Below are 24,893 nucleotides of genomic sequence, written 5' to 3'. Positions count from 1 at the left end.
AATATGTAGTCCCTGAACTAAAAACCGGGTGGACAGATTAAGTAATATAGCTGTAAAGAGATACCATCTTCTAAGTGCTAAACTCAAGGTCAAAACGAGATTTATGCCTGTTACTGTTACAGAAATACCCACATGCAACAAAGCGTTCTTTGTAGAATGCTTCATTAGATTCTGATTTATACTACTTGAATTCACACATAAAGCATCTGTGCCTTCTTCACCAGGTGTCTCTTCCAATATTTTGATTGGCAATTACACCAAATCACTGAAATCCACCTACCAATAAACAACTGCAAACCTTAGAAAGGTACAGAACAAATAGCCGGAAATACACAAATACTAACATCAACTCTCTTTGTAGTTAAGAACAGTGCTCTTCTGACTCTGTGAAAAGAAATTGTTAAAAGCCTTAAAATGCTAAGACCCAACTGTAAGAGTTGGTCCAGAAAACAGCATTGTCTCAACCTTGTCATCAGGGCTATGGACTATAAGGTACCCCAAAGGTTAGGCTAACATCTTGACATGAGTCTGCAGCGGCCTGCCTGAGACGCAGTTGCTGATCCCTAGAATGGAATGCAGTACAAACTTCCTGGGAGTGACAGCTGCATCGTACGAAGAGTGCCATACCGTTCTCCGGTACCAGGGACTAGCCCGAGCTGACCAGGTGGGCCGCATAACTGCTGTCAGGAAAGACTGATCAGCATCAATGGAGCCAAGAACAGGCAGAGGTACAGAGGAGGAGCGAGGTGTGTCACTTGGCGTAAAAGGTGGCTCCTCAGCAACTGAGCTTTGGAAGCTTTCCCCACCAAGGATCATGACTATCGTTAGGACCAGCAGTACACTGCCTGGAGCTGGGGACCATAGGGACACTTTGGACCCGCGGTGGTAGCTATCGATCTCTTTCCTCTTTTCACTCTACTTTTCCCTTTCCTTTCACCCCCTTACCTATTGCACATCACTTTATAGGCAAACGATAAAGTCTCACTGTTTGATTGAAGAAAAACCCTTTGGCGTGGTCACCTTAATTTTGCGCTTCGAGATCATGGCAAACAAACCATCATGAGTCCACAGAGTGGACTGTGACACCGAGTACAAAGTTAAGAAAAAATGTAGTCTTCAACAGGGAGAATATAAACATGACCTCTTGCATATTCTACTGACAGTATTTCAGATATTCATATAAATTTTCTGTGTTTTGTGTGTTAAAAATTTTGAAGCATTTCAAGCTATTCTTTTTCAACTAATGAGAGAAAAACATTGAGAAAATAAAAAGGAACAGTAAGCGCCACAGCTGAGTATTAACACTTTTTTTCCCCCAACATACCTGACTTTTTCATATTCTTACCTGAATTTTTTCCTAGTACTCAATCACCACCATTTAATTTAAGATAAAGAAGCACCAGTTCATTCTTGCATTAGCTGCTTTCAGGTAATCCCAGCACCTTATCTGCAGTGTAAGAGTTCTACCATTTCATATGCTAAAATATAATTTTCCTTACTTTCATAAGAACAAAATTATATTGCACATATTCATGCTGAACGATCAATGAAGCTACTCCAAAAATTAGTATACTATTCAATATGAACCACAGTGTTTCAAAAAACTACTGCATGCTAGTGGAGTATATCTTATAAGAGAAGCAGCACCTACAAATTAGAAGAACATACTGTAGTAGCCTGGATCCAAATAGTTGTAACGATATTAATATTAAAATATCTTTTTAAACAATTTTTCTGCTTGTAGAATATACAGCAGTTGCTCCTGCAAAAAGCTGATCTACTTTCTGCCTTTTCTGTGCCAGCATTTTGGTTCAGATTGTCAGGAGAGTTAATTGACATTCCAAAATGCCTACACTTTATTAAAATAACAACAAAAGTATGAAGCATTACTTAGTTTACTCAAAGAGACCACAATTGTATAGGAAGATTCTGATCTGGTGGGTACAAAAAATAAACTTTGCCCAGACCTTGTATTTATATATTGATCTAGCCCTTCTATACTCTTAAACTATAATTTTCCTTTCTACTAAAAATGATTGTGGCATCTTTCATGTAAATTGCTACTAGATTGCCAAGTTTAGTATCAACACAAATTTCACTTTTACTAATGAGAATTACGTACAATAACTTTATATTTTCTAAAGTTACTTAGGCTCCAGACCAAAAGAAAATTCACCATCATCAGCTTGCACCCATGCTACTGCAGTTACCACTTACACTTGCAAGGACTTCAGCAAGACTATAAACTGCAGTAGCGGGTGCAGAATTTGGCATGCCAGATTGCCACCCTAAATTAGCAAACTGTGAGCTACAGTTACTTTCTTTTCAGAACCAATTTGAATTCAGCTAAAGATACAAGTGAGCCTCTGGCTGAAGCCCAGGAGTTAACTTCACTGTAAATCCCCAGTTGTTGTACAATCGTAATGTTGAAACCATAATTACCAATTCAAGTACAGGGTGCTAACTTGTTCAGCTGCTCCCATTACAAGACTTCTGCTTTGCTTGTGAGTTATCTTTATCCTAATCCCACCCATGAACTCTAACATCTATAGTTTGAAGTTCTTACCAGTGTATATTTTCAACTGAATTTGTAAAAAAAAAAAAAAAAAAATTAAATCTAACCCTTACTTTATGTCTATGAGACACAAATAATACATCACACAGCAATGCACTAGTTTACTGTTTTAATTTGAAGTCTTCATATAGCTTGGAGATTTATCCTTGGAAAACGTACACAATTACCACCTTAAGAATTTTCTTTAATTTTAATTCTAAGCTTTAAAAAGAACAAACAACAAAACTCATAGCAAATCAGCAGAGTCTGATCAACACTGAGATTTCAAAGTCCAACTTAATATAGAAACAGTTCGTGAGTCTACAAATTAGATTGCATATTGCTGCAACAGCTGAGGTTCAAAATGTAACATAAACACTATGGTCACAATTCTAGAACAGAAGTAGGCCCAAGGCTAATACAAAGAGCACTGAACAGAATACTGTCTACTCAAGATGTTAAGTAGGAGGCATCGCATAGCTATAGCAAAGAAGAGATACCAAAACAACACAAAAAGATAAATCAACTTGGTCACCACTTAAAATATTTAGGAACAATCTTTTCAAGACTACAAGAGTCACTGGGAACTAATTTACATTATGTATTAATTTGGCAAGATGAGAAAACCTATAAATATTTAATTGGAATTTATCTGGACAGGTCCTTATATAGAGGAAGTTATGGAAACTTTGAAGCAGACCATACAGGTTTTTTGAAACAGCTTTTGATGTAGCAAAGGAGTACAATTGAACTTTTTGGTCACCCACAAATCAAGGAGTATGCTGAGGTTTGAAAAAATAAACTTTTACTCTATTCTGTCAGTTTCTCATTTCCTTAGCTTCATGTAAAGGGAGAATATTCTTAACAGGAAAATAACGTTTCACATTTCATAGAAATGTTCCATGGAAAAATTGGAATATGGAAAATTTTGATGTTTATCTACAAAGCCCACAGGAAATTACACTTCAGAAAGGACTGCATAATTAGATCCAAAGTTAATAACAGGAAGGAAGCATAGAATACATCAATTTTGTCAAACTCCAATCTATTTTTTATTTTATCTGTAGAATGCATGGTATTTCAGGTTACTTGTTAAAGATAAGAAGTTACAATTTTCAGGGGTTTTTTATTTGAAATTTTAGTACCTTTTAATAAAATGAGTTCAAAGGAAGTCACTGATCATACACTTGGTAATGAAAAGAATATAAATTGATTAGCTTTGCACAATTATTTAATGAGGATGCTCTTAAAAGTCACTAAGGATTTAAACTAAAGTTACTTATCAGTCTTGGATGAAGACCGGTGTCAAAACATGGTCCTTGTTATGGAATAATTAATGCTTCCATTTTATTTCTTCAAATAATAAATTCAAAACTTTGGAGTAACAATGTTAGTAAAGATTCAAAAGCATAATCCATAAGATGACGAAATGTGGTACATTTTTTTTGCATCTGAAAAGGAGAATGATTACTCCATCTGCCTTTTTTTAAGGAGTGGTTGAAATAACCACATATTGAAGATCTATAAGCAAAAAATACAACTTACACATTTTTTACACTGCCTAAAAAAGGAAAAAGGAAAAGGGTAGTTTTTACTCTAAAATACATTACTTGTTCCTACAAATATTTTAGTAATTTGTACTCCTTTATTAAAATGCTTGTAGCACTTCTTGTATCTACTTGTCTTCTCTACTTCATTTTAACTTGATAATTCCTCATTACAAGTACTTCCTTACAAAACTGATGGATGTTCACCAGGTTTCCTGAGAAATTGATCTGGCAGCACAAAGAAATGAAATTTTAAAGTCATTGTGGAAGGATTTCAGAACTATGAAAAGGAGAGTGAAGTTTAAGTCACAGTACTAGATGGATGGGAAACTTCTTTAGGGAATAGTAAAAAATAAACAAAAAATATTCTTTAAAAGCATTTTCAAAGCTGAAAATTGCACTGCTGGTGATAAATTGTTTCTGAAACTAGAGGTTTATAGCATTATATATTTCTTATGACAATGAGGGCTGTATAGTATAAACTCAAAAAGCATGCTTGCTATCTGAAAAAAAAAGGCTGCACTTCTTAAGACTGACCAGTGATTTTAAAGTGTTGTGCATAAATACACAAGTTATAAATGTCTGTTCATATGAAAAAAAAAAATTTCAAACATGAATAAATGTTGTTATGAAGCAGTAAAATCCAGCTTAGTTCTTACTGAATAGCTAGAAAATACAAAGCTCATTTCAAACAGGAGATGGACAGTATTATTAATGCAATCCTTATGATATTTGCTTGCGGTGGTCAGCTATCGGAAGCTGCAAAGGAACAAGCAATTTGTCCCTTTAGGAAAGCAATGGTGTCCTAATCAGGGACTGCCAAAACAGATATGATGATAACACTGTATCTCATCCTGTGAATTTCACCCCAGATGCTCAAGGTAAGATTAACTCTTATTTTTTTCATCTTAAACTTCAGAATATTCATTATTTCTCTCTATTATATAAGACATCAAGTTGTGTGCAGTGTCCCAAAAAATATGGTATTTCTCAGTAGTTAGAATGTAAGTTTCTGTCCTTGCTCAGAATTTTCTTCTTACTGGTAGAACACAGAAATGCTGAGAACAATAATAGGAAAAAACACTCACAACCCTCAGTATAGTACAATACAGGCCTGATAAATTACATTAATAAAGTAGAAGAATTATTTTTTCTAAACTGTATCATCAAACTCTGGAAGTAAGCTTCTATAACTTTCCTGCAGATGTCATTGAAAGAAAAATACTTTCACAACTTCTATTAGACTACTCACATCTCCTTTAGAGTAACAAGAAGAATTTGGGTTTGAATTTTATTGATATTTATTTTTGCAGATTATGAATGGTTTATCTACTTTATATAATTTGATTACAAAAGTTTTCTTGCACTTCTGGAAATGACACATGCAAACTTTAGGACATCAACTCCTGTTTCAGAATGAATACCTTGAGAATCTACCTTATATTAATTTTCAAAGTGTATCTTTGAAATTCTGATTTGATTATTACTCCTGGTACTTTTGAGATTCACCTGATATGAAACAGGAAAAAAAAAAAGTGTTTTATTAATGAATTGGAAATAATTAAAGCTCTGAACAGTTAAAACTGCAATGCTTTCATTATTTCTCTTCTCTTTTGCTTCTAGAAATTACTTGTTTGTACACTCCTCCTCCTAGTTTTGTATCATACACAAACTTGCTGAGAATGCACTGTGCAGGTGCAGGTCATTAATGAAGAAATTAAACAATGCTGGCCTTAGAACACCCCTAGTGACTGGCCTCCAGCTTCATGCCACTGGTCACAGCCCTTTGAGCCCAGCAGTTTAGACGGTTTTCAGCACACTTCCTTTCCTTTTAGGGTGTGCATCATCAGTTTGTCTAAGAGTATATCACGGGAGACTGAGTCAAAAGCATTGCTAAAGGTAAAATTAACAACATCAGTTGTCCTCATCCAGCAAGCTATACTCTTCGTTGTAGAAGGCTGTCAGGTTGGTCAGGCATGATCTCTCCTTCAGAAATCCATGCTGACAACTCCCAACAGCATTAGATATATATAATTTTACAACATTAATATTCTTTGCTGTTAATACACTAAGTCTTTGAATATGAAGTAGCTCTCTTAACTTGACAAACACACTGTTTACAATGTTTTCTGTGAAAATTTGTCTTTGCCTATCAATGGCCTACAAGTGAGGGCATTGCACAACCCAGCTTCTAAGAAATACATTTCAAATTATCTCAGCAGCCCTCAAGCCAAGGCTAACAGACTAGAAGTATTTTGGGCAGATAAAATTCTGTTATGGACTTAATATGGACTTGTGCTTAATGGCTTACATGGATATTTTTCTGCCACAAAACTCCCATTTTTTTTTTTTTTCCCCTCAGTTTTATCTGTGCATCCATAGTTCTAAGTTTTCTACAGAGGAGAAAAAATTCAGGTCTACCTTAAGTTTATAAAATGGGATGCAAAGGATAAATGTTGTTCTCCATGAAGATACATGAGTACATTCCCCCATGAAGAAATAAAGGAAGATATAGATTTTTCTCCTTCTCAACTCTCTTTGCAAGTCATCTGCTTTTAGATTCCTGCTTTGCATCAGATTTCCTATGGAAACATTAATAAAAGGTTTTCTTCATTTTAAACATACAGTATTTCTTTAATTGCTTAGAATCTATCAATTGCAGCTACATTAAAGTTGTTCAGGAAAGAAAAAAAAAGTAATTCCTCAGCTTAAGATGCTCATACAGTTAAAACAGCTCAAATCAAATTCACATTGAATGAGTATTAGGATCAGACACAGGACATGATGAACATCAAACAGAAATATCACATGGTTTAACTGAAATTCACCCCAGTGAAACACAGATGTATCACATGAAAGAATTACTTGGAAAGTTGAAAGTGCAATTGATACCAAACCCAACAACAAATCCCAGAAATATAGTTGTTACTTCCTTAACTTTCCCACATTCTTTTGAGGAAGTGTTCCCAAATCAAATTCAGTTCCTCAGGCTGGTATAAAATTGGGTGTATATAGGCCACTCATGACTTTATTCATGAGTTGTAACCAACCAAAAAGTAAAATGCTTGGGTAATATTAACTCAGAATTTTCAGTATAAAAAGCAGAGATCCTCCTTGACTGAACAACAGGGCACAGTAATAGTAAGAGTACAGGTTGACATGAAAAAATGTGTTCAAAAGATAGAGTTGTTCAATTGGATGACCCCCAGACAGGTTTCAGTGAAGTACAGCAAATCAAGGACAAAATCATGAATCATGAAAGCTCTTATCAGCTGTCAGTGAAGAACAAGCACAGCCAACTCAATTCAGAGTGTCAGTCCCTACAGAGATCACCAACAAATATAAGAGTGACTTGTCCCTTGGCAAAGCTTGTGATAAGGAAAACCTTCTATCTTGTTCATAGCCAATAAAGTGACACTGGGCTTTCAGTACATTGGAAGTACATCATGTTTAGAGCCAAAATGACTTAAGGAGTCCTTTATGCCATAATAATGACTTTATTCTCAGTGACAGGTGAGTGGTCTCAAGGGCAAGGCTGAAGAGTAGGTATTAGAAAAATGAACTGGGGAGCATTTCAGATTTTCTCCGAGAGGATTGTAACAGGTAGCTACAGAAACAAACATTGCACTTCACACTGAGCAATAAAGTGTGGGGTGATTTTTAGGCAGATTTTTAGGTCCCTTTGTACTACAAAAAAAAAAAAAAATCAAAAAAAAAAAAAGGTAAGCAATGACATCCAACTGGAACTTCTCTCATACCTATATACCTCAGTAGTGGCAGGACTGCAGGACTCTTGAACTCGTTTTACTGCATGGCAAGGGGGTATCTTACAGACCAGAAAAGAGAGTGGATATAACAAACAACTCTGCCTCGAATATTTGGAAAAATAGGTTTCAGGGGAGGGTGGGGTAACATGTTCCTCCCCCCCCCAACCCAGAAAAATCAAACGTGACATACTTGCAGGACCTTACAAGAGACAACAAACACCTTGCAAGAAGGGAAGACTTTGGAAACCACAACCCAGTCAGTCTCACTTCAGATCCTCAGAAGAGTATGGAGAAGATCCCCCTGAAAATCACTGCAAAGTAGATGAAGGAAAAAGAAGGCAACTGGAAAAAAATAAGCACGGGTTTAGGAACAGCAAGCAGCACCTGATTTGGTGGTCTTGTATAATGATAAGACTGGCTTATTGGACAAGAGCAGTGGATGTCCTTCCTCAACTTTAGAAAGGCTTTTAATGTGATCTCCTATACTCCTTTATAACACTATTAGAGAGAAGCTCAACAAAGGTATTCTGTCAAAAAAAGAATTTGGGGTTCTCACAAAGGCATCTAAGGCCCAACCACAAACCTAAATATGTGCAATGTGCTGGGTGGAACAAAGGTTAATTCTATGTTGATGTTTAAACACACTTAGAGAAACAGTGAAGAAAGAAGCATATTATGGAATCATTTATGTCAAGATTGTTTTATTTCCAAATCTGAATCAAAGTAAAACAAAGCTCCCTACATACTTATGAGGCTATTCTGTCTTCAGAGTGAAAAATCTGCAGAGAAGGAATACCCGAAAGAAGTTCTGCTTTGAAACCTACTTACAGTTTCTTAGTGCTCATACAATCACGTATTTAAAAATACAAGAGAAACAGTTTACAGAGTTTCCTGTGTTCAGTTAAAAGTTTATATGTGTTCAGTATCTCTTGTTTGCTAGACCTTTTTCTAATGACTTTTAACTAAATCATTAAATTCTGTGTTCTCCGATATCTCTGGAAAACACATGCTCTCTAAGTTCAGAGAATACACTCTTAACTGTTATTTTAACATTAACTATAATTTAAATTATACAGAAAACCCCAAAGCAATCCCCCCCAGTTTAAGGGACAATGAGTGAGTTACTTTATCTGCAACGGAAACTATTTAAAAAAAAGAAAACTTGATTTTCTTCTACCCTTAATACTGCATGTGCGAATGAAAAAGAGCAAAAAAGCCAAGAATACATTCTCAAGAAAACACCACAAACTGCTTTTATTCTTATATAACAAACTAATAAAACCATACATTGATTGTTTCCATTCACAAATGCAGTAGCATGGATGCAGTAGTAGGATGACTAAAAATTTAGTTCAGAAGCGAAATACTGTAATAATTCAGGTTATTGCATTGTGTGTTATTTGATTTCATACATCTCATTAATGATACATCACAAAGAATGTAGTTTGCATTGTTTCTTTGTATCATATCAATGCAAATGATATAAACATAGAAAAATATAACATTGTCTAGATAAAACGTACTGGTTTCAGACCAGTAATTTGATCAAAGTTTGACTATGGCTGGTCTACCTACACAATGAATTTCTTAGTAAATCTAATTCATAGAGTATTTGTACTCTTGTTTCAAGGATATAAAGATGTCAATCCAATATTAAATGAGCCCTCATCTGCCTAGGTTCTGATGTATCGGTTCAAGTTCTGACATGCAGTTAAGTCATTTGATGAAAATACAGAAGTATCTTTTTTGTATAAACCTGAGATTTTGGTTAGGAACCCATGATTCTGCGGACACCGCTAACTGAATAGAGCAGAAAGGGTAAAGCAAGAGGAGCAAGGGAAACAGCACCCTCTGAGCAGCCTTCTCATATACACAGCTTCTAAAGAGAAAACACGAATAAATATTCAGTTTACCCAATGGATTTTCCATTGCTACTTGATAGAAAATATAAGTTGTTTTGGTTTTAAGAATTCATGCATATTTGTTCTCCAACTGACTTAACTCAAAGTATTTTAGGGTTGTAATGAAGCAATCACAAGATAAAAGGTAAAGTTCAATACAACTCTTCTGACAAAGGCAGTTTAAGGTCTGCATTTAGCCCTGCATAAGTTATCTTATTTGGGGATCCAGGTATGCTACAGGCAAAAGTGGCGATTTCAGCATCTGTAAGCGTACGTGCACTTTACACTAGCAAGCATAGCTACCCTTCACATTTAAACTGCAGCAGCAGAGAGCTCAGTTCAGCCTAGCTACTCATCAGACTGCCCAGGACTCTTATCAGAAATACTTCGCCATCAGAATCAGAGGTGAACCCTGTATTATCAATGAACACATTTTATCAGCTCCAGATCTAGTTAACTAAGAGATAGCTCCAGCATACACGCCTCTTAGCCATAATACAGTACATCTGCTGCTGCACACTGCTGCTATCATCAGTCTCCCCACCCAACTCTGCTTTGTGCTGAGTAATGGGAAAGCCATGACGCCCTGACCCGCAGGGCTGAGCACCCTGTGCAAAGGTCCCCCAGAGGCCATTCTACAAATCATATCACCAGCACAGAGGAAATACACCTGTTCAAAGTTATTAGTGGTGTTGGTAGAGCTAGGACAAAGGTTGGTCTTGATGACCTTGAAGGTCTCTTCCAACCGAAACTGTTCTATGATTCTATTATTGTTTATGTTACAAGTCATGTCAAGAGTTAATCAAATGATGTCACTTTAATGTCTGTGTTCTTTTAGACGGGAACGAGTAAATTTGCTTAAAGAGCAAACTTTCCTTTCAGAAAATAAATAAGCAACATATGCATGTAAAAGGCTGCAAAGACATCAGCTTCAAACGAGTTTTCAATTCCATGGTACATTTTAACTCCCATATACACCAAACATGAATCATTACTGCTTCTGTGTAAAAGGTGGGGAAAAGCGTTCCCCTCTGTATCACCCAGAGTAAACGCTAATGGCTCGTGAGCAGGATAGCTCTTTGGAATCCACTGCGTTGACTAGGTCTCTACTGACTATAATGAGAGCTCAGAAAAACTGGCTCACCCTTAGATTTCTACAGCACCAAGATCAATTCTGTAAGGGATAAACCAGCTAATGTCACATGCAGATGCCAGATGCCTGGGGAAACACCATGCAGAGACATCACAAATCCCTACTGTAAAGCTTAATAAAGTTCCACAGCATTTTCTCATCATTCCTTCATGACATTCACATTTCCATACACCACCACTCGCTGAAACTTTAGCACAACTACAAAGCAAGTTGGCAAAAGACCGGAACAAGCGCTGCAAGATGAGAACCAAAACTATATATAAACCACTTTTTTTATCTAGGCAACAAGTTTTTCGATGTTAATAGATATAAGTAGGTCTGTAACACCAAAAATATTGTAGTTGAAATACTTTGTCCAGTTAACAATCAACTCTATCCCTTTTCTTCTGCTGGTTTGAGGGCACTTACTGAGAGGTCTATCTGTTTTTCATGAGCCTTACACTACTAATGTGACCTTGTGTTAGGCTACTGGTAGACTTTGCTTTGCATCCTGTTCCTTTGCAGTAGTTAGATTTGTGTGCATTTTTTTTTCTGAGATTCGTTAGCAGCTCTGAGTGAAATTAGGACCCTACTTGAGCCTCTCATTAATCTCGCTTGAAACAAAAAGTTTCCATGCTTACTTTAACAGAACCAATGTTCTGCAGTATGAAGCCTTGGGCAAGTAAATATACCAAATTGTAACTCTCAGATACAGCAACAGGACATGGAACAATAACAGACACCATCCACCTGCAGAAAGGAACTGGGGAAAATGCACAAGCCATGACTAATGTTCTGCAACCTCTAAGACAAAGTATGCTCCCTGAAAGGTTACACAGCCTGGAAATTTTACAGCAATTAACAATACAGTTAATACATCCATTTTCATAACGGAAACATGAACAAGATTTTGTAACAAATTGTATGCATGGTGAGTTGAAAAGTAAAAGAATATCTGCTCAATAAAATGATCAAAATTCAACATTGTTGGGGAATATACTGTTACTTAAATATTATAGAATTTCATTACCTAAGACAATATTGCTACCCTGCTAAACACTGAAAATCTTAGTTTTACGGAAAAAGAGGACAGAGAGACTACCTTACACATTTATTAACAGAAGAAGGAACTAATTAAGAGAAATATGAAGCTGTCATGATCTCATTTATGAATGTACTTGAGACTTTTTTTTAATATACACAGGAGACTGATTTCAACGGCCAGAATTTTCCACAAAAGCATTTAGGGTAAACACACTTTTCATTCCTGTCAACTTTTGCAGTATGCACCTTAAAATTCTTTGCAGATTGACTGAAAACCATTGTAACATTCCTCTCTGCTCATAGGACATCACTCACATGGTAAAAAGAACTTAAGAGATTTCCACTATTTCAAAATTATTTTTTTAATTCATTCACAATGTTTATATAAACAGCATAACTGAACCAAAATGAATGAATCAAAATGAATGAATCAAAGTGAACTACAGTGAATTTCTGGATACGTAATATCTTGATTTTCTTTTTTCCTCTGTAACAACCTGCTGCTACATGATAAAACAATTACATTTAAGGAACATTAAAAAACGGTTTGCTCTGAAAAACTTAAATCCTAGAGACATCATGCAGTTTAGCAAGATTGCCTGTACCCAAAGAAATAAGAAAAAAAAAGAAAGAAGCAAAAAAGCAATCACACTAACTAGTACTAGCAAGAACTTAAGCATATACAAAACCGTTCCTTATTTCACTGCATTTTGTACACATCACCAATCTTGTTTTTCTAGAGTTCACACCAAATGAAGAGTCAAGTGTTCCATTTCCAGTGCTGAGGTCATTTGAAGTATAAAATATACATGCTTTGAATCTCCTTTCTTTAGGATAAGACATATCTTTTAAGAGGCAAGCAAGGTTTCAGGAAAAAAAAAAAAAAAGAATTTTTGACATGAAGGATGCTTTCACTGTTAAGGCATTCTCAAAGCAAATCTCTACTGATTGCCAATTTAGGAGGTGTAAGAATTAAACTTTGTAGTTTGTGACTGAAGAGATTAATTTATATTAGCTGTAAATTAAGGAAAAAAGATGAAAAACACCTACCTTTCGGGAATGGATTTCTTTCACATATAGTGGAAGCAGAAATTCAGATATTCCTTCAAGTCGTATTCCTTTTTTAGTGACTCTCAAATTTCCCATTCCATCCTACAATCAATAATATATATATATATTCACTTTAGGAAATATCCTTATCCAGAACAAGCTAAAAAGAACACAGTAGCTGGCCTAACACCTAAAAATAATGAGTGCTATCCCACTGTCCCCAGCTCTCCTGATGATCTTGGACAGGAACTAGATGGAGGGATTTGTAAGCAAAGCTTCACCTAAGATTGAGGTATTTAAGGGTACAGCCTGATGGTGAACTGTGTACACTCTTCTTTGGCTGCACCTAATCCAAGGGTACAAATGCAGATCATAAGTATTCCTTTACTGTAGAGGTGAAACTAGATCTTTAATTATATGTGCTAAGTGAAACAATTAATTATTTCTAAAAATATAGATAAAATTTGGTAAAGAAATTATTATTTTATGGAGTTAAATATTAGAAGAAATGTTATGTTATTGTTATTTCTTGAATCAACTGGTTTTGCTTTTCCCAGCAATTAAAACACACAGAAAAATATCCTATAGGAAGACAGAAAAAGCATTTTTTATTACTAGTTGCTCATCACTACTAAGAGCATGTTGCTGGTGCAAAGATGTTTTTGTTTCAAAATGCTTCAAAATACTTCAAAAATGCTAAGGGTTATTTTTTGTTTGTTTTAATTCATCTGAATAGAATGAGGAAAGGGGCCATCGTACAAGTCTGGATGAGCAAGCAAACCAAATGATTCAAAGTTCAATAAAATATAAGCATAGAAAAGTGGCATAATAAGGCGGCAGCTGTATTCCTACAGGACCTGCTGCAAGAAACCTGCTTGATACTTAAGAGACAGCATCATTTCCAGACTGATAGAAATTCTAGACTTTTTATCCCTGAATGCTTGTTACTATATTCCTGACAGAAGATAGTTCTTCACTGTACAGCCAGTGAACTTTAACTTGATCCACTTAGGTGGAAAATTAGCAAGTTTAACCTAATTGCTGATTAAATGTTTTGAAGCCATTGCTGACTCTAGTGTAGCAGAACAGCAAGAACTTGGATTTCAGCTCTGGCTGAATTGTGAAAGAAGTAACCTCCACTTGCTAGGCAGCCATAAGCAACTGGATAACAGTGTCCCCAACTGCCATAGCTGAAGCTGGAAGAGGGCACTGAATTAAACATTGTACTTATCAAAAGATAGTGTAACCACTATAGCTATTCCCTTTCTAAAACAAACAATGATGCCAATATGGCAGATATTTGATTGACACCACTGCATACACATCTGAATCAAGACTGTGAAAGCGTTAATTCTTTAAGACAACAAAAAGAATTACATTTTACGTCATGTAATTCAGCTGATACCATTTCCCAAACACAACAAGAATATAGCGATAGATAGCTTTCCACACTACGACAGATTTGCAAAGAACACACTGTTGGGAATCATGCCTTCACATGTCAGTTATAAGACTAGAAGCCTAGACACCTATGACTATGAAAACAGAAACTACCAGAGCTGGAAAATAAATAGAACTCCTTTCTAAAGTGGAGAAAATACGGAATAACAAGAGCTACTGCTAAGGCTATCTGTAATATAGAATATGCTTCTGAAAGTAATATAGCACCAAGAGAAATTTACAGACTCTGTAATATTCCACATAATGTTTAGCAAAACTTGTAACTGATTACATAAAGGCAAGAACTGTCTTTTTGTTAGAAAAAGTGCTTTCTGTATTGAAACTACATCTCGTGGTTTAACCCTGGCTGGCAACTCATCCCCACACAGCCACTCACTCACTCCCCACACAACAGGGTAAAAGTGGGAACACTCACAGGTTGAGATAAAGACAGTTTAATAGGTAAAGCAAAAGCCACACACACAAGCAAAACAAAACATCAGCAGGCAGGTTTCAGCCATCTCCAGGAAAGCAGGGCTCCATCACATGTAAAGGTTACTTGGGCAGACAAACTCTGTAACTCTGAACATCCCCCCCTACCTCCTTCTTCCCTCATCTTTTATTGCTGAGCATGATGCTTTACGGTCTGGAGTACCCTTTTGGTCAGTTGGGGTCAGCTGTCCCAGCTGTGTCCCCTCCCAGCTTCTCGTGCACCCTCAGCCCACTCGCTGGTGGGGTGGTGTGAGGAGCAGAAAAGGCCTTGGCTCTGTGTAAGCGCTGCTCAGCAATAATAAAAACATCCCTGTGTTATCAACACTGTTTCCAGCACAAATCCAAACCAGCCCCATACCAGTTAGAAAATTAACTCTATCCCAGCCAAAACTAGTACGCTATAACAGCTGAATTACCAAATAATGCTTCTTAAGGAAGTGACATTTTAAAATATTTTTCTTAAATCAAGACAAGAGATGTCTATACAAATCATTTCACATATGAAGCCTCAGGCATTTGTAGGCTTTCCAACAAAGAGTGCAATATGAGACAGTGGTGAATATCTTTGAAAAGGAACCAAGATAAAGAAATTAGACTTTGCTTTTGAATGTGCAATCTGCATTAATACCCATTAATTCTCAATTTCAGCAATCCTATTTTTCTATATATCGTATAGTAATAGCATATAAAATCATAATAGGAAAGAATAAACTGAGAAAAGACAACAACCGTGCAACATTTTTGACAGTGAATAAATACTCAACAAGAACTAGGTACCAATTTCTCGATTTGGAGAAAAACATATTTTCTAACTGAAAAGGCAAATTCAATATGTTGTTTTATCTGTTTCTGTGGAATGTTTGTAATTGACAGGCACAAAATAATATTCAGGATAAAACTATTAAAAAAAACACAAAAGTGAAAAAATACAAAGTCAAATTTCCAGAAAACTGTAAATGCTGAAATTAAGGTTGTCTAGGAAAATTCCATCAGTTCCATCTTGTATCTATGTGTATGATAAAGTCTATAATTATACCTAATATTTACCCTCCTGAATGCCAGCTAATACTACACAAGGTTGGCATTACTCTTAATCAGCAGCTACTCACTATTCTGCTTTCATGTCACTATTTCCTTTGCCCCGCATTTATTGTACTGTTAAAAACCTGCTTTGAAGACAGTACTGTCCGTTTTCCTCTTAGCTTCTATTCTCATAAGTGTTTATTGCTGAAGTTACACAGTTCTTCACAACTAATAATTAATTTTCAAAATACTTTCACTGGCTTTATATTAAGTGATACTGTTCTTATGTTACTGAAAGGAAACCAAAGCACAGAAATCAATTTATTCACTAATTTATGGCACTTATCATATTTTCTTTATTTTCAGCAGTGGGAAGTTAATTTGTATAGCAAGTTTAAACTGCCAGAGTCTCAGAAACAAACTAACAGTAGAGCCTACTGCATCTATAAGGGCTTCACCTCTTCCGAGTGACATTTCTAAGACCTCATTCTTTAGTTCTTCAGCAGTGAGCTACCCACCTACCAGAGTCCAACAGTTTGAATGTAGACAGACTCTGGACAGACAGGAGCACTCTAGTTTCAGTAAAATTATGTTATTCAATATGAGAAGACAGACACTACATTCTGGAGTGTAAGCCACAAATGATGTTATAAGATATAAAACTGAAATAGGGTGACTGTGACCTCAATTGCTTGATAAATGCAACGATCTTCCAGAAAGTAACTTCCTGAAGTGTGTAATAATTGATATGAAATAAGACTGAATAGTAAAGAAAAGTCAGACATACTACAACATGTTTAATGAGCCTCTCCCCATTCAAAGAATCGCTGCCCAGTACGTTTTCTTCAACAATAACTCCCTATCCAGTTTAAAGAGGGGTTGAAATAAGAAGAGTTTCTTGTCTAATTGAGTTAGAACTATGCTGTTATAGAGAAAAATTCAAGAGGTTTCAGAAGTAACATAACTTGGTTAAAAAGTTATTAGGATTAAAAAGATTAATCAGAGGAAGGTGCAATCTCTTTGGCTCATTTAATGGACTTATGACCATGAAGATCAGTTTAACTTTGAGGATCCCCCAGAAAGATGAAAATTAATATAAACAGAATCACAGAAGAACTCTGTCCTAAAACATACTTGCACCTTTCTGTAGATATGATTTTGATGCAATATTAATAGTATAATTAAATTTAGGCTGTCCTTCTGCTAATCTTCCAAATAAACTGCCTAAATTGCTTTAGGCTCTCCAAGCAATGAATACTCAGTTACCATTTTGGTGTGACTTGATTTTATTCAAATATTCCAGTCATTTCTTGCAATAAGTAAACGTTAAGTTCATGTACTGGGACTGGCTGGGATGGAGTTAGCTGCTGTGCTTTGGATTTTTGGTGAAAATAGCGCTCTTAACACACCGATGCTTTGGCTACTGCTGAAATGTTCTTGCACAACATCAAACCTTGCTCTTTTTTCCCCTTTGCACCCCAATAAGAAGAGAGGGCAAGGAGTTGGGAGATGACACAGATAAGACAACCAACCCAAACTGGCCAAAGCGATATTCCATACTGACAACATGATGCTCAGCAATAAAAAGTGGTGGTAGAAGAAGTAGTGGGGAGGAGAATAGGGATTGTCTTTTAAGGTGGCCACTGTTTGGAGACAGACTGGGCATCAGTCTGTTTGTGGTAGGTGAGTGATCATCTTTGCATCACTTTATTTCTTCTTTATGATTATTTAATATTTATGATTATTCTCAGATTGATTTTCCATGTATAACTTTCCCTTTTTCCCATATAAGAAGATAAAACAAATAGTAACCCTGCCTCACTTATTTTGTTCTCTTCCCCAACTATGATCCTAAGAAAAAACAATCCCCTCATCTTTACACCCATAAACACCTTACAGATATTATTAAAAATAATAATAAAATCATCACTATAAATATATTATGGCATTCTTATATTACATCACATTTCAGTTATGAACACCAGAAATTCAAAGAAGCAGCTATTAAAACCGGAAAATTAAACATTGATTTTATGCTGATGTTTGTCTTATAACTGCAGCAATCTAGGAATAGTTTTATTGAATTTGAACACTACATTAAAGTCAATGAAGTCCCAAACTATACTTATTATAAATTTCTGATAAAGACAATAGAACTTTGAACCAGAACACATTAAAAAAAAAGTTCTGGGAGTCAAACAGCTAATACTAACATTCAGAACTTTTTCAAGTTTTGACCTGTATATAAATGGGCAGAGATTAATGTTCTCAGATGGTCCTGTAAATGGTATATAAGTAAGTCTGAAGTCAATTCACACTGTCTTTAACAGAGAGGATGATCTTTTAAAAGATTAAATTATTACTTGACAATGTGCTGAAAATTCTGCAAGGGTGTATTACTTCCATAGTATGTTCTATTTCTGTCCAACGAAATATTGAAGTGGCATGTTTAAATTATTTAAACACTAAAGCATTCTAAGGAACAAGTAGATAAGGAATTCTATACAAATTGCTGATAAACAAGGAACACGCAAGAATACGTTAACAGTCTGCATGACAGCAAGCTCTCTGGGCCATATATGACAAGAACTGGGGACCTAGGACAGGATTTACAATACTGGCTTGGAAGATCTTTAAGCTACAGAAAGGGCAGCTTTGAAGCCAAGCTGCTATTTCAATTGGAGATAACATTTCTTCTGGAGGACAGTAACTGAATCTTACAACTCACTTTACCTTGATGAAATAAAACCTCTTTGCACGAGACTTGGATCAAATCCATACCTTTAATATTACAAAAGCCTGCAAATCTATGTGAAAGACTTGAAAGTGGAAAAAACTCCTACAATTCCTACTTAAGATCACAGAATTCAAAATTCCTTAGTCTGAAGAGAAGTAAGTGAGTGTGATACATAATGAGTTTTAATTCCTGAACTGCAGGGAGTTGAGAACAGAGTTCTGACAGATCCTCCAATATTTTCTCATGCATCTCACAAAGCAGGCAGTTAGAAGTCAGCGAAGGACCCTGCTGATTAAAATGCAAGCTTTTTCCTTAGGATCATATACTTGAACCTACATCCATTAGCACAGTGAAAAATAAACTAAGTATTGGTTAATCTGAATCGACTGAAACATCAATAAATAACACTTTGCATTTCAGTTTTGCATGGTGTTTGGTTTTTTGTGGGGTTTTTTTGTTTGTTTTTTACTTAATAATAAAATACACCAAATATCTGTTTCAGTACTTTACAGCAGGAACAACGAAGTAGTCGGTGGGCCAGGAAATCCATTGTTATCAATAGTATTCAAGTTTTCCAAAAGTTCTGCTGCTAAATGTGATATTCTGCTTGTTTTCTGACTATGTTTAAACACAGATTCTGCCTCCAAAATCTCACAGTCTGAAGAGGGGAGCACTGCAAAGTGCCTAAACACAAGGTCTTATAAATTAATAAGCATTCACTGCCTGTTGCCTTGTAGGCACCATAGCAGAGGCTAAACATGAAAAGGAATTGGGATGATGTGGTTGCAGTGTTATGAAAGAGAACAGATGAAACATCTATAAGTGTACAAAGACGCTATGCAACACAAAAAAAAAAAGACGCTAAGATATCAGAACAAAGGTGGTTAAGGCAATGTAGCAGTGGTGAATTATATTGAAGATGGAAAAAGAATACTAAATTTGATATGATGGCACAAACTCCAAATAATATAGAAGGACAGTGATAGGGATGATTAGCAAGTTGAAAGACATTAACAGACATGTTGTTGATAAAATGGAAGAGATGCACAAAAGGTTGTGAGGAAGACGACAAGGGAAATTATTTGTATTGTGTTCATATGAACAAAATGCTGGATTTCATAAACAGAGTTGGAGCTTAATTCCAGCTGGAGAAAAATGGTGCTTGGACATGGTTATAGATGTATAATTGAAAGAAAAACTGTAGGCAGCTACAGTCCTGCATAAATAAAAAGGGTAGTGGTATCAGCAATGAAAACAGTGTATATTCCTGGATTACCAAGAAAGATAACTGTGAATTTCAGTAGCCAAAAATAAAGGTAAAATGACCAGAATGTATCCCGGAAAGTACATTGGAATGGCAAAAATCTGGATTGATGGAAACATCTGCCTTCATCCATCTGCTGAATATAATAGCTGACATTGTGCAGATACCATGGAAAAACTGGGGAAGAAATCACTATAATACAGTGCAGCGATGTTTAAAGGGTTACAGAATAAGGAAAAAAGTAACCCATTGAAATTCAGTACTGACAATGAGATTTTAAGTGGAAAATCTGTTAAAAGGAAAGAAAAGTCAGACTACTATCCAAACTAAATAGAATACCCTGAATATATTCTGTCCTTTAGAATGGTTTTTCAATGTATGGAGCATGGCCTGGCTTCTTCAATTTTAAAAGTAATCTTGAAATTAAAGTCTATATGTGCATATATTTATAGAAAAGTATATACCTATCCAGACCAGACAAGAAGATCAAATGCATCTTTCATGGTTAAAAGATTGATTTTATTCCCTGCTCTGGGTAGTTATGTTATTTTTCATTTGGATATGCCCATTAATGCCAAATAAAAAAAGGCAGAATTCTATGTGATCTGTTCTCATAAACTATTCCAGATTAAGCTACAATATTCCTACAACTCTTACTTTTAGTATTAATGGGTTTTTAACAATAAATTATCATTTGTATGTTCTTAAAACAAACATAATCAATAAAATAAGAAAAAATATAAACCTAACTATGCAATTCTCCTCTCAAACATCTGACATTCAGGAATTCAAACAATGAAGACAAGATTTTCAGACCCGTTGAACACCTGCAATTCCTACAGAAACTATGTAGTGAGAAGGATATGAAGTCTAGACCAAATAGTACAGAAATGAACAATCTTATCTAATATCTCTTAAACTAATTATTTTCTTTTTTTTTTTGGATGCATGTTCTTTGCTCTACTATTTTAGTTTATGTTCTGTTTGAATTAAAATTCTGTGATTTGGTTAATGAGTGGTCAGACTAACAAAAAATAATTTCTATCTCAATACAGCCTCGTACAACCAACATATAACAAGTCAGAAAATGCAGAAGACTCTTTACAACTCCATACTTCATGCAGGTGGAGTGGAAGTATAAAACAGAGTCAGGGAATGGTAAATTTTCTTCTCTGCAATTGCCAGCAAAATTATTAAGTAAAAGGTAGTGAAGGGTTTCCGGTTTACATAGAGTCAGTTACACAACACCAGGAACTAGGTAAAGATAGGTGAAAAGGCTGGAAACAGAAAACAGAGAGATGAGGTGATGAGGTACGGAAGGTCTGTCACTCATCCAAAAGTAAACACTGAGAAGTGGTAAATGCAGAAATCCTTTACTCATCATCTTTTCGCCCTTTCTTTCCGTACATGAAATTGAACTGATTACAGAAAATGATCAAGTAACTTTTTCAATAGAATTCCTGTCTGGAAAAAAAAATGTAAAATGTAACTATTTCAATATGAGCTTAATATTTCACCACTTGGCTACAACATGGAATTTATTGAGCGCCGAAGAAAAAAAATAAATACAAATATTAATTAAAAAGAAATCAAGCAATACAATTACATCAGCAAATGTAAAAATAACAGAAGGGAGACCTGATACCAAGGTGGAAGAATCCGCCACCATCAACTCCATACTGCTGCTGGCAAAGCATGATAATGACACGTTACCATACAGGAAAAGGGCAAACCCAACACCACAGAAAGGACTGGATAACAGAAGATTGTGTATATTGTTTTTAATTCTATTCTATTCTAATTATTGGTAGAAAGCTTGAAAAATTGCATGTAGTGGATGATAACTGTTAGTATCACTGTAACTGGACTAATAACACTATTTTGGCAAGACTGCTAATTTTTTAGACTAATAATAAATTATTGGTTGTGGGTGTGTTTATTTAGTCTACATAAATTGCACAGGTTATTTAATCTGCTTCCCTGCCTTTGAGGCTTGGTTGTTATTTCAACACAACATCTTGAAGATAATTTAGTCATGCTGAAAATTTAATCACACATTCTCCTTGTATTTTATTTTTCAAATAAGTGATTGCCTGACTCCAGAAAGAACAGTGGAAAAACTGCAGATTGCCAGCATACTGACATTGGAGGACAATAAAAAAATACGCTATATACAAAAGCAGTCATCTTTGTTGACAAATCTGTAAGAAATATTTGCCTATAAGAAATAATAATTTGTACAGTCCCACTGTTTGTGTATGCATAAGGCTTAATTAAAATGTTAGAGCAGAGGCTCTGATGTTTCTCTAAGAATCTCCACAAACAATATTTAGGACCTCCCCTTCTCATGTATTCCAGTCCTTAGTTGAGAGGTTCTGCAAAAGAATACTGTTCTCTTGTGCTACTGCAAAATCGCCTATACCTTAGCTACTCCTGACATAATAGTTTGGTTTTCTCTTGTTCCTTTCCTTAAAGGCAGATTCTGTTCTATATCTTCTTTAGGGAATTTACCATATTATCTAAACGATCTTTACAGTTAGAAGTATTTTCTTCATACATAACCCAAACCACCAATGCTTTACTTCTGTTTGTCCTTCAGACAAATTACTGCTTAAACTACACAATCAGAGTTCATCGTCTTTCCTTGTATGTAATTTTCCATTTAATGCTTCCCGCTGCTCCTAGCCTGCCTTTAGTTCATTGACATCTCTCTAAGAAGTGGAATAAAAAACCCCAGAACAATCACAGCTTGTGAACACTTACCTTAGCTAAGCTGAGAAAAATTATCCTACTCGTTTTTTCCAGCATGTCTGGGTTTTTTGCAATATTGTTCTGTTACTGATTTATGACATGCTTACAATCTCATACTCATCATCAGAACAAACGAATTTAAAGACTGGATTCCACAAAGTGGCTGGAAAATAGCTCATCCTTTACATACTTATTAGAGGACTTACCTGTCGGGCCAACATTTTTTTTTCCTCCTAGCCTGAGACAACTAGAATCTAATGACAACTGTTATAACCACAGCACTCTAATGATTGCTGTCTTCTCAGTAGCAATTATTCAGTTGGTATAAATAATTAATATTTTATTGTAAGAAAAATTAAGTCATTTCTCATCAGTACCCTTAATACTATGATTCTTTGTCTCAAGAGATCTTTTAACATTATCAGAAAATCTGTGCTGCTCCGTCAGAAAAGACTTAAGGATCATTTTAAGATAAACCATGCAAGTTAGGATTCTCATCTGCAGATTTGAGTTCTAGATTTAAAATATTCCCTGATTCAGAGTGCAGAATCCAAAGAAATAGTAATCCGGAACAGCAGGTGAATAAGAATAACTAGGTAAGCCACCTAAAAAGTATTAAGATACAATTTATCAATTTTATGAGGATCCATTAATTTCAGGGTTGCTTGTGCTAACTAGGCAAAAATCATAGAATGGTTTGGGTTGGAATGGCCCTCAAAGATCATTTAGTTCCAACCTTCCTGCCATGACAGGGACACCTCCCACTAGACCAGGTTGCTCACGGCTCCATCCAACCAGGGATGGAGCATCCACAACTTTCTTACCCTGTGTTTTCTTAATATTTTACACTCATGTATTAAGGCACATGTACCTTCCTAAATATTTTCTTTATAGTGTGATTCTGTATTCGTTACAGAGGAAGGTTTAACTTACAATAACCTCATGAGACATACCACAGAGGTACTGAAGTACTTACAATCTAGCACATCCTTCAGTAACTCTCTGGATTGGCACTTATATTCAGCAAAGTTTGCTTTCCTTATAACAAGACAAACATCATTAAGTAGGAGCTATTACACTGCTTTCTTGATCACTCTGTAGCAAAAAGCATTAAAGAAATCAATTTTCAAGACAGCCTAGGGAACCTATTACTGTCAAAACCAAAAGTGATTATTTTAATATGAGGAAAAACTGTTGCATCAAACTTGGTAGTTGTAGAATTTTATTTTCAAGTGTAACTAACAGTGTAGTCTTTATAGTATCTAAATTTACAGATGTTATTTAGTATTCCAGTACAAACATGGCATGTTTTTCAACACAGCTACTACACATCTTTCAATAAGCAACATCTCGCTCTGTTGATACACTCAACAAAATAAATGGGACTAAGAGCGAAGTAGCTTGCTGCAGAGATCTGTCTCTTGCTATCAGGCCAAAGGAAATGAAAGTGTAAGAAACGCCATGAAGTGGCTTGAAAATAACTCCTCTTTTTTCTAATAGCCTGCTCAATAAAACACTCATCTCCTAATGGATAGCTTCAAGTTCCTTCACTACAGTCCAAAGGGATTAAAAATTAAAACCTTCACTATTTTGAGGAGCGTTATAACCACAATGATCAACAGACCTACCTAATCTCCTTGCAGATGGCTCAGTATGGCAAAAAGCTTTGAAAAGTTATTAGTTGTGTTGGCAAATGGGACAAGTCTTGTAAAGGGGATAATTTCGGGAGAAATCTTAAAAACAAATTTACTGCATCATTTTGAGGGATGATAGTATGTTCTCACATATCACAAACCTCCTATGGTATGGCTAAACTCATGATCACTGAAGGACAATGAAAGCTCTGTATTTGTGAATCAACAGTTCAGTATCTCACTGACTTTTTGTAACAGGGCAATTTAAGAGACTGATTGGAGAAGGGAGTTTTAGAAAGCACAGTTTAGTATCACAATTCAACCCTTTAAAACCACATCATCAGGATCATCTCTGTCATCAAATCTTTCTCAGTCTACAGCTCTGAGGATGCAGGGTGGATACAGGGTGGCTATCTGCAGTTGTGTCCACACAGGAACCCTGGAGGGGAATCCAGGTTCTTTGATCAAACTGGGGAACACAGACCTACACACTTCTAACAGAAACAAGGACTGAAAGAATCCCTGCAAATATTCTTTAAGAAACTGGTAGAAGACCC

At 35.6% G+C, this 24,893-nt stretch overlaps 1 protein-coding gene across 1 annotated transcript in view; it reads right to left on the bottom strand.

The window, feature by feature from the left end:
• SGCZ (sarcoglycan zeta) overlaps positions 1-24,893 on the bottom strand; it is a 228,132-nt gene that overhangs the window by 115,274 nt on the left and 87,965 nt on the right. The window contains exon 2 of the mRNA XM_086464148.1: positions 12,996-13,097. Within this exon, the coding sequence (XP_086320274.1) occupies positions 12,996-13,097 (102 nt within the window). The remainder of the gene's footprint in view (positions 1-12,995; positions 13,098-24,893) is intronic.

This window comes from Leptosomus discolor, chromosome 4 (assembly GCF_034619465.1).
Source record: "Leptosomus discolor isolate bLepDis1 chromosome 4, bLepDis1.hap2, whole genome shotgun sequence".
Lineage (NCBI taxonomy): Eukaryota > Metazoa > Chordata > Aves > Leptosomiformes > Leptosomidae > Leptosomus > Leptosomus discolor.
Note: the sequence above shows the minus strand (reverse complement) of the source record. Positions and strands in the feature narration are given on the sequence as shown.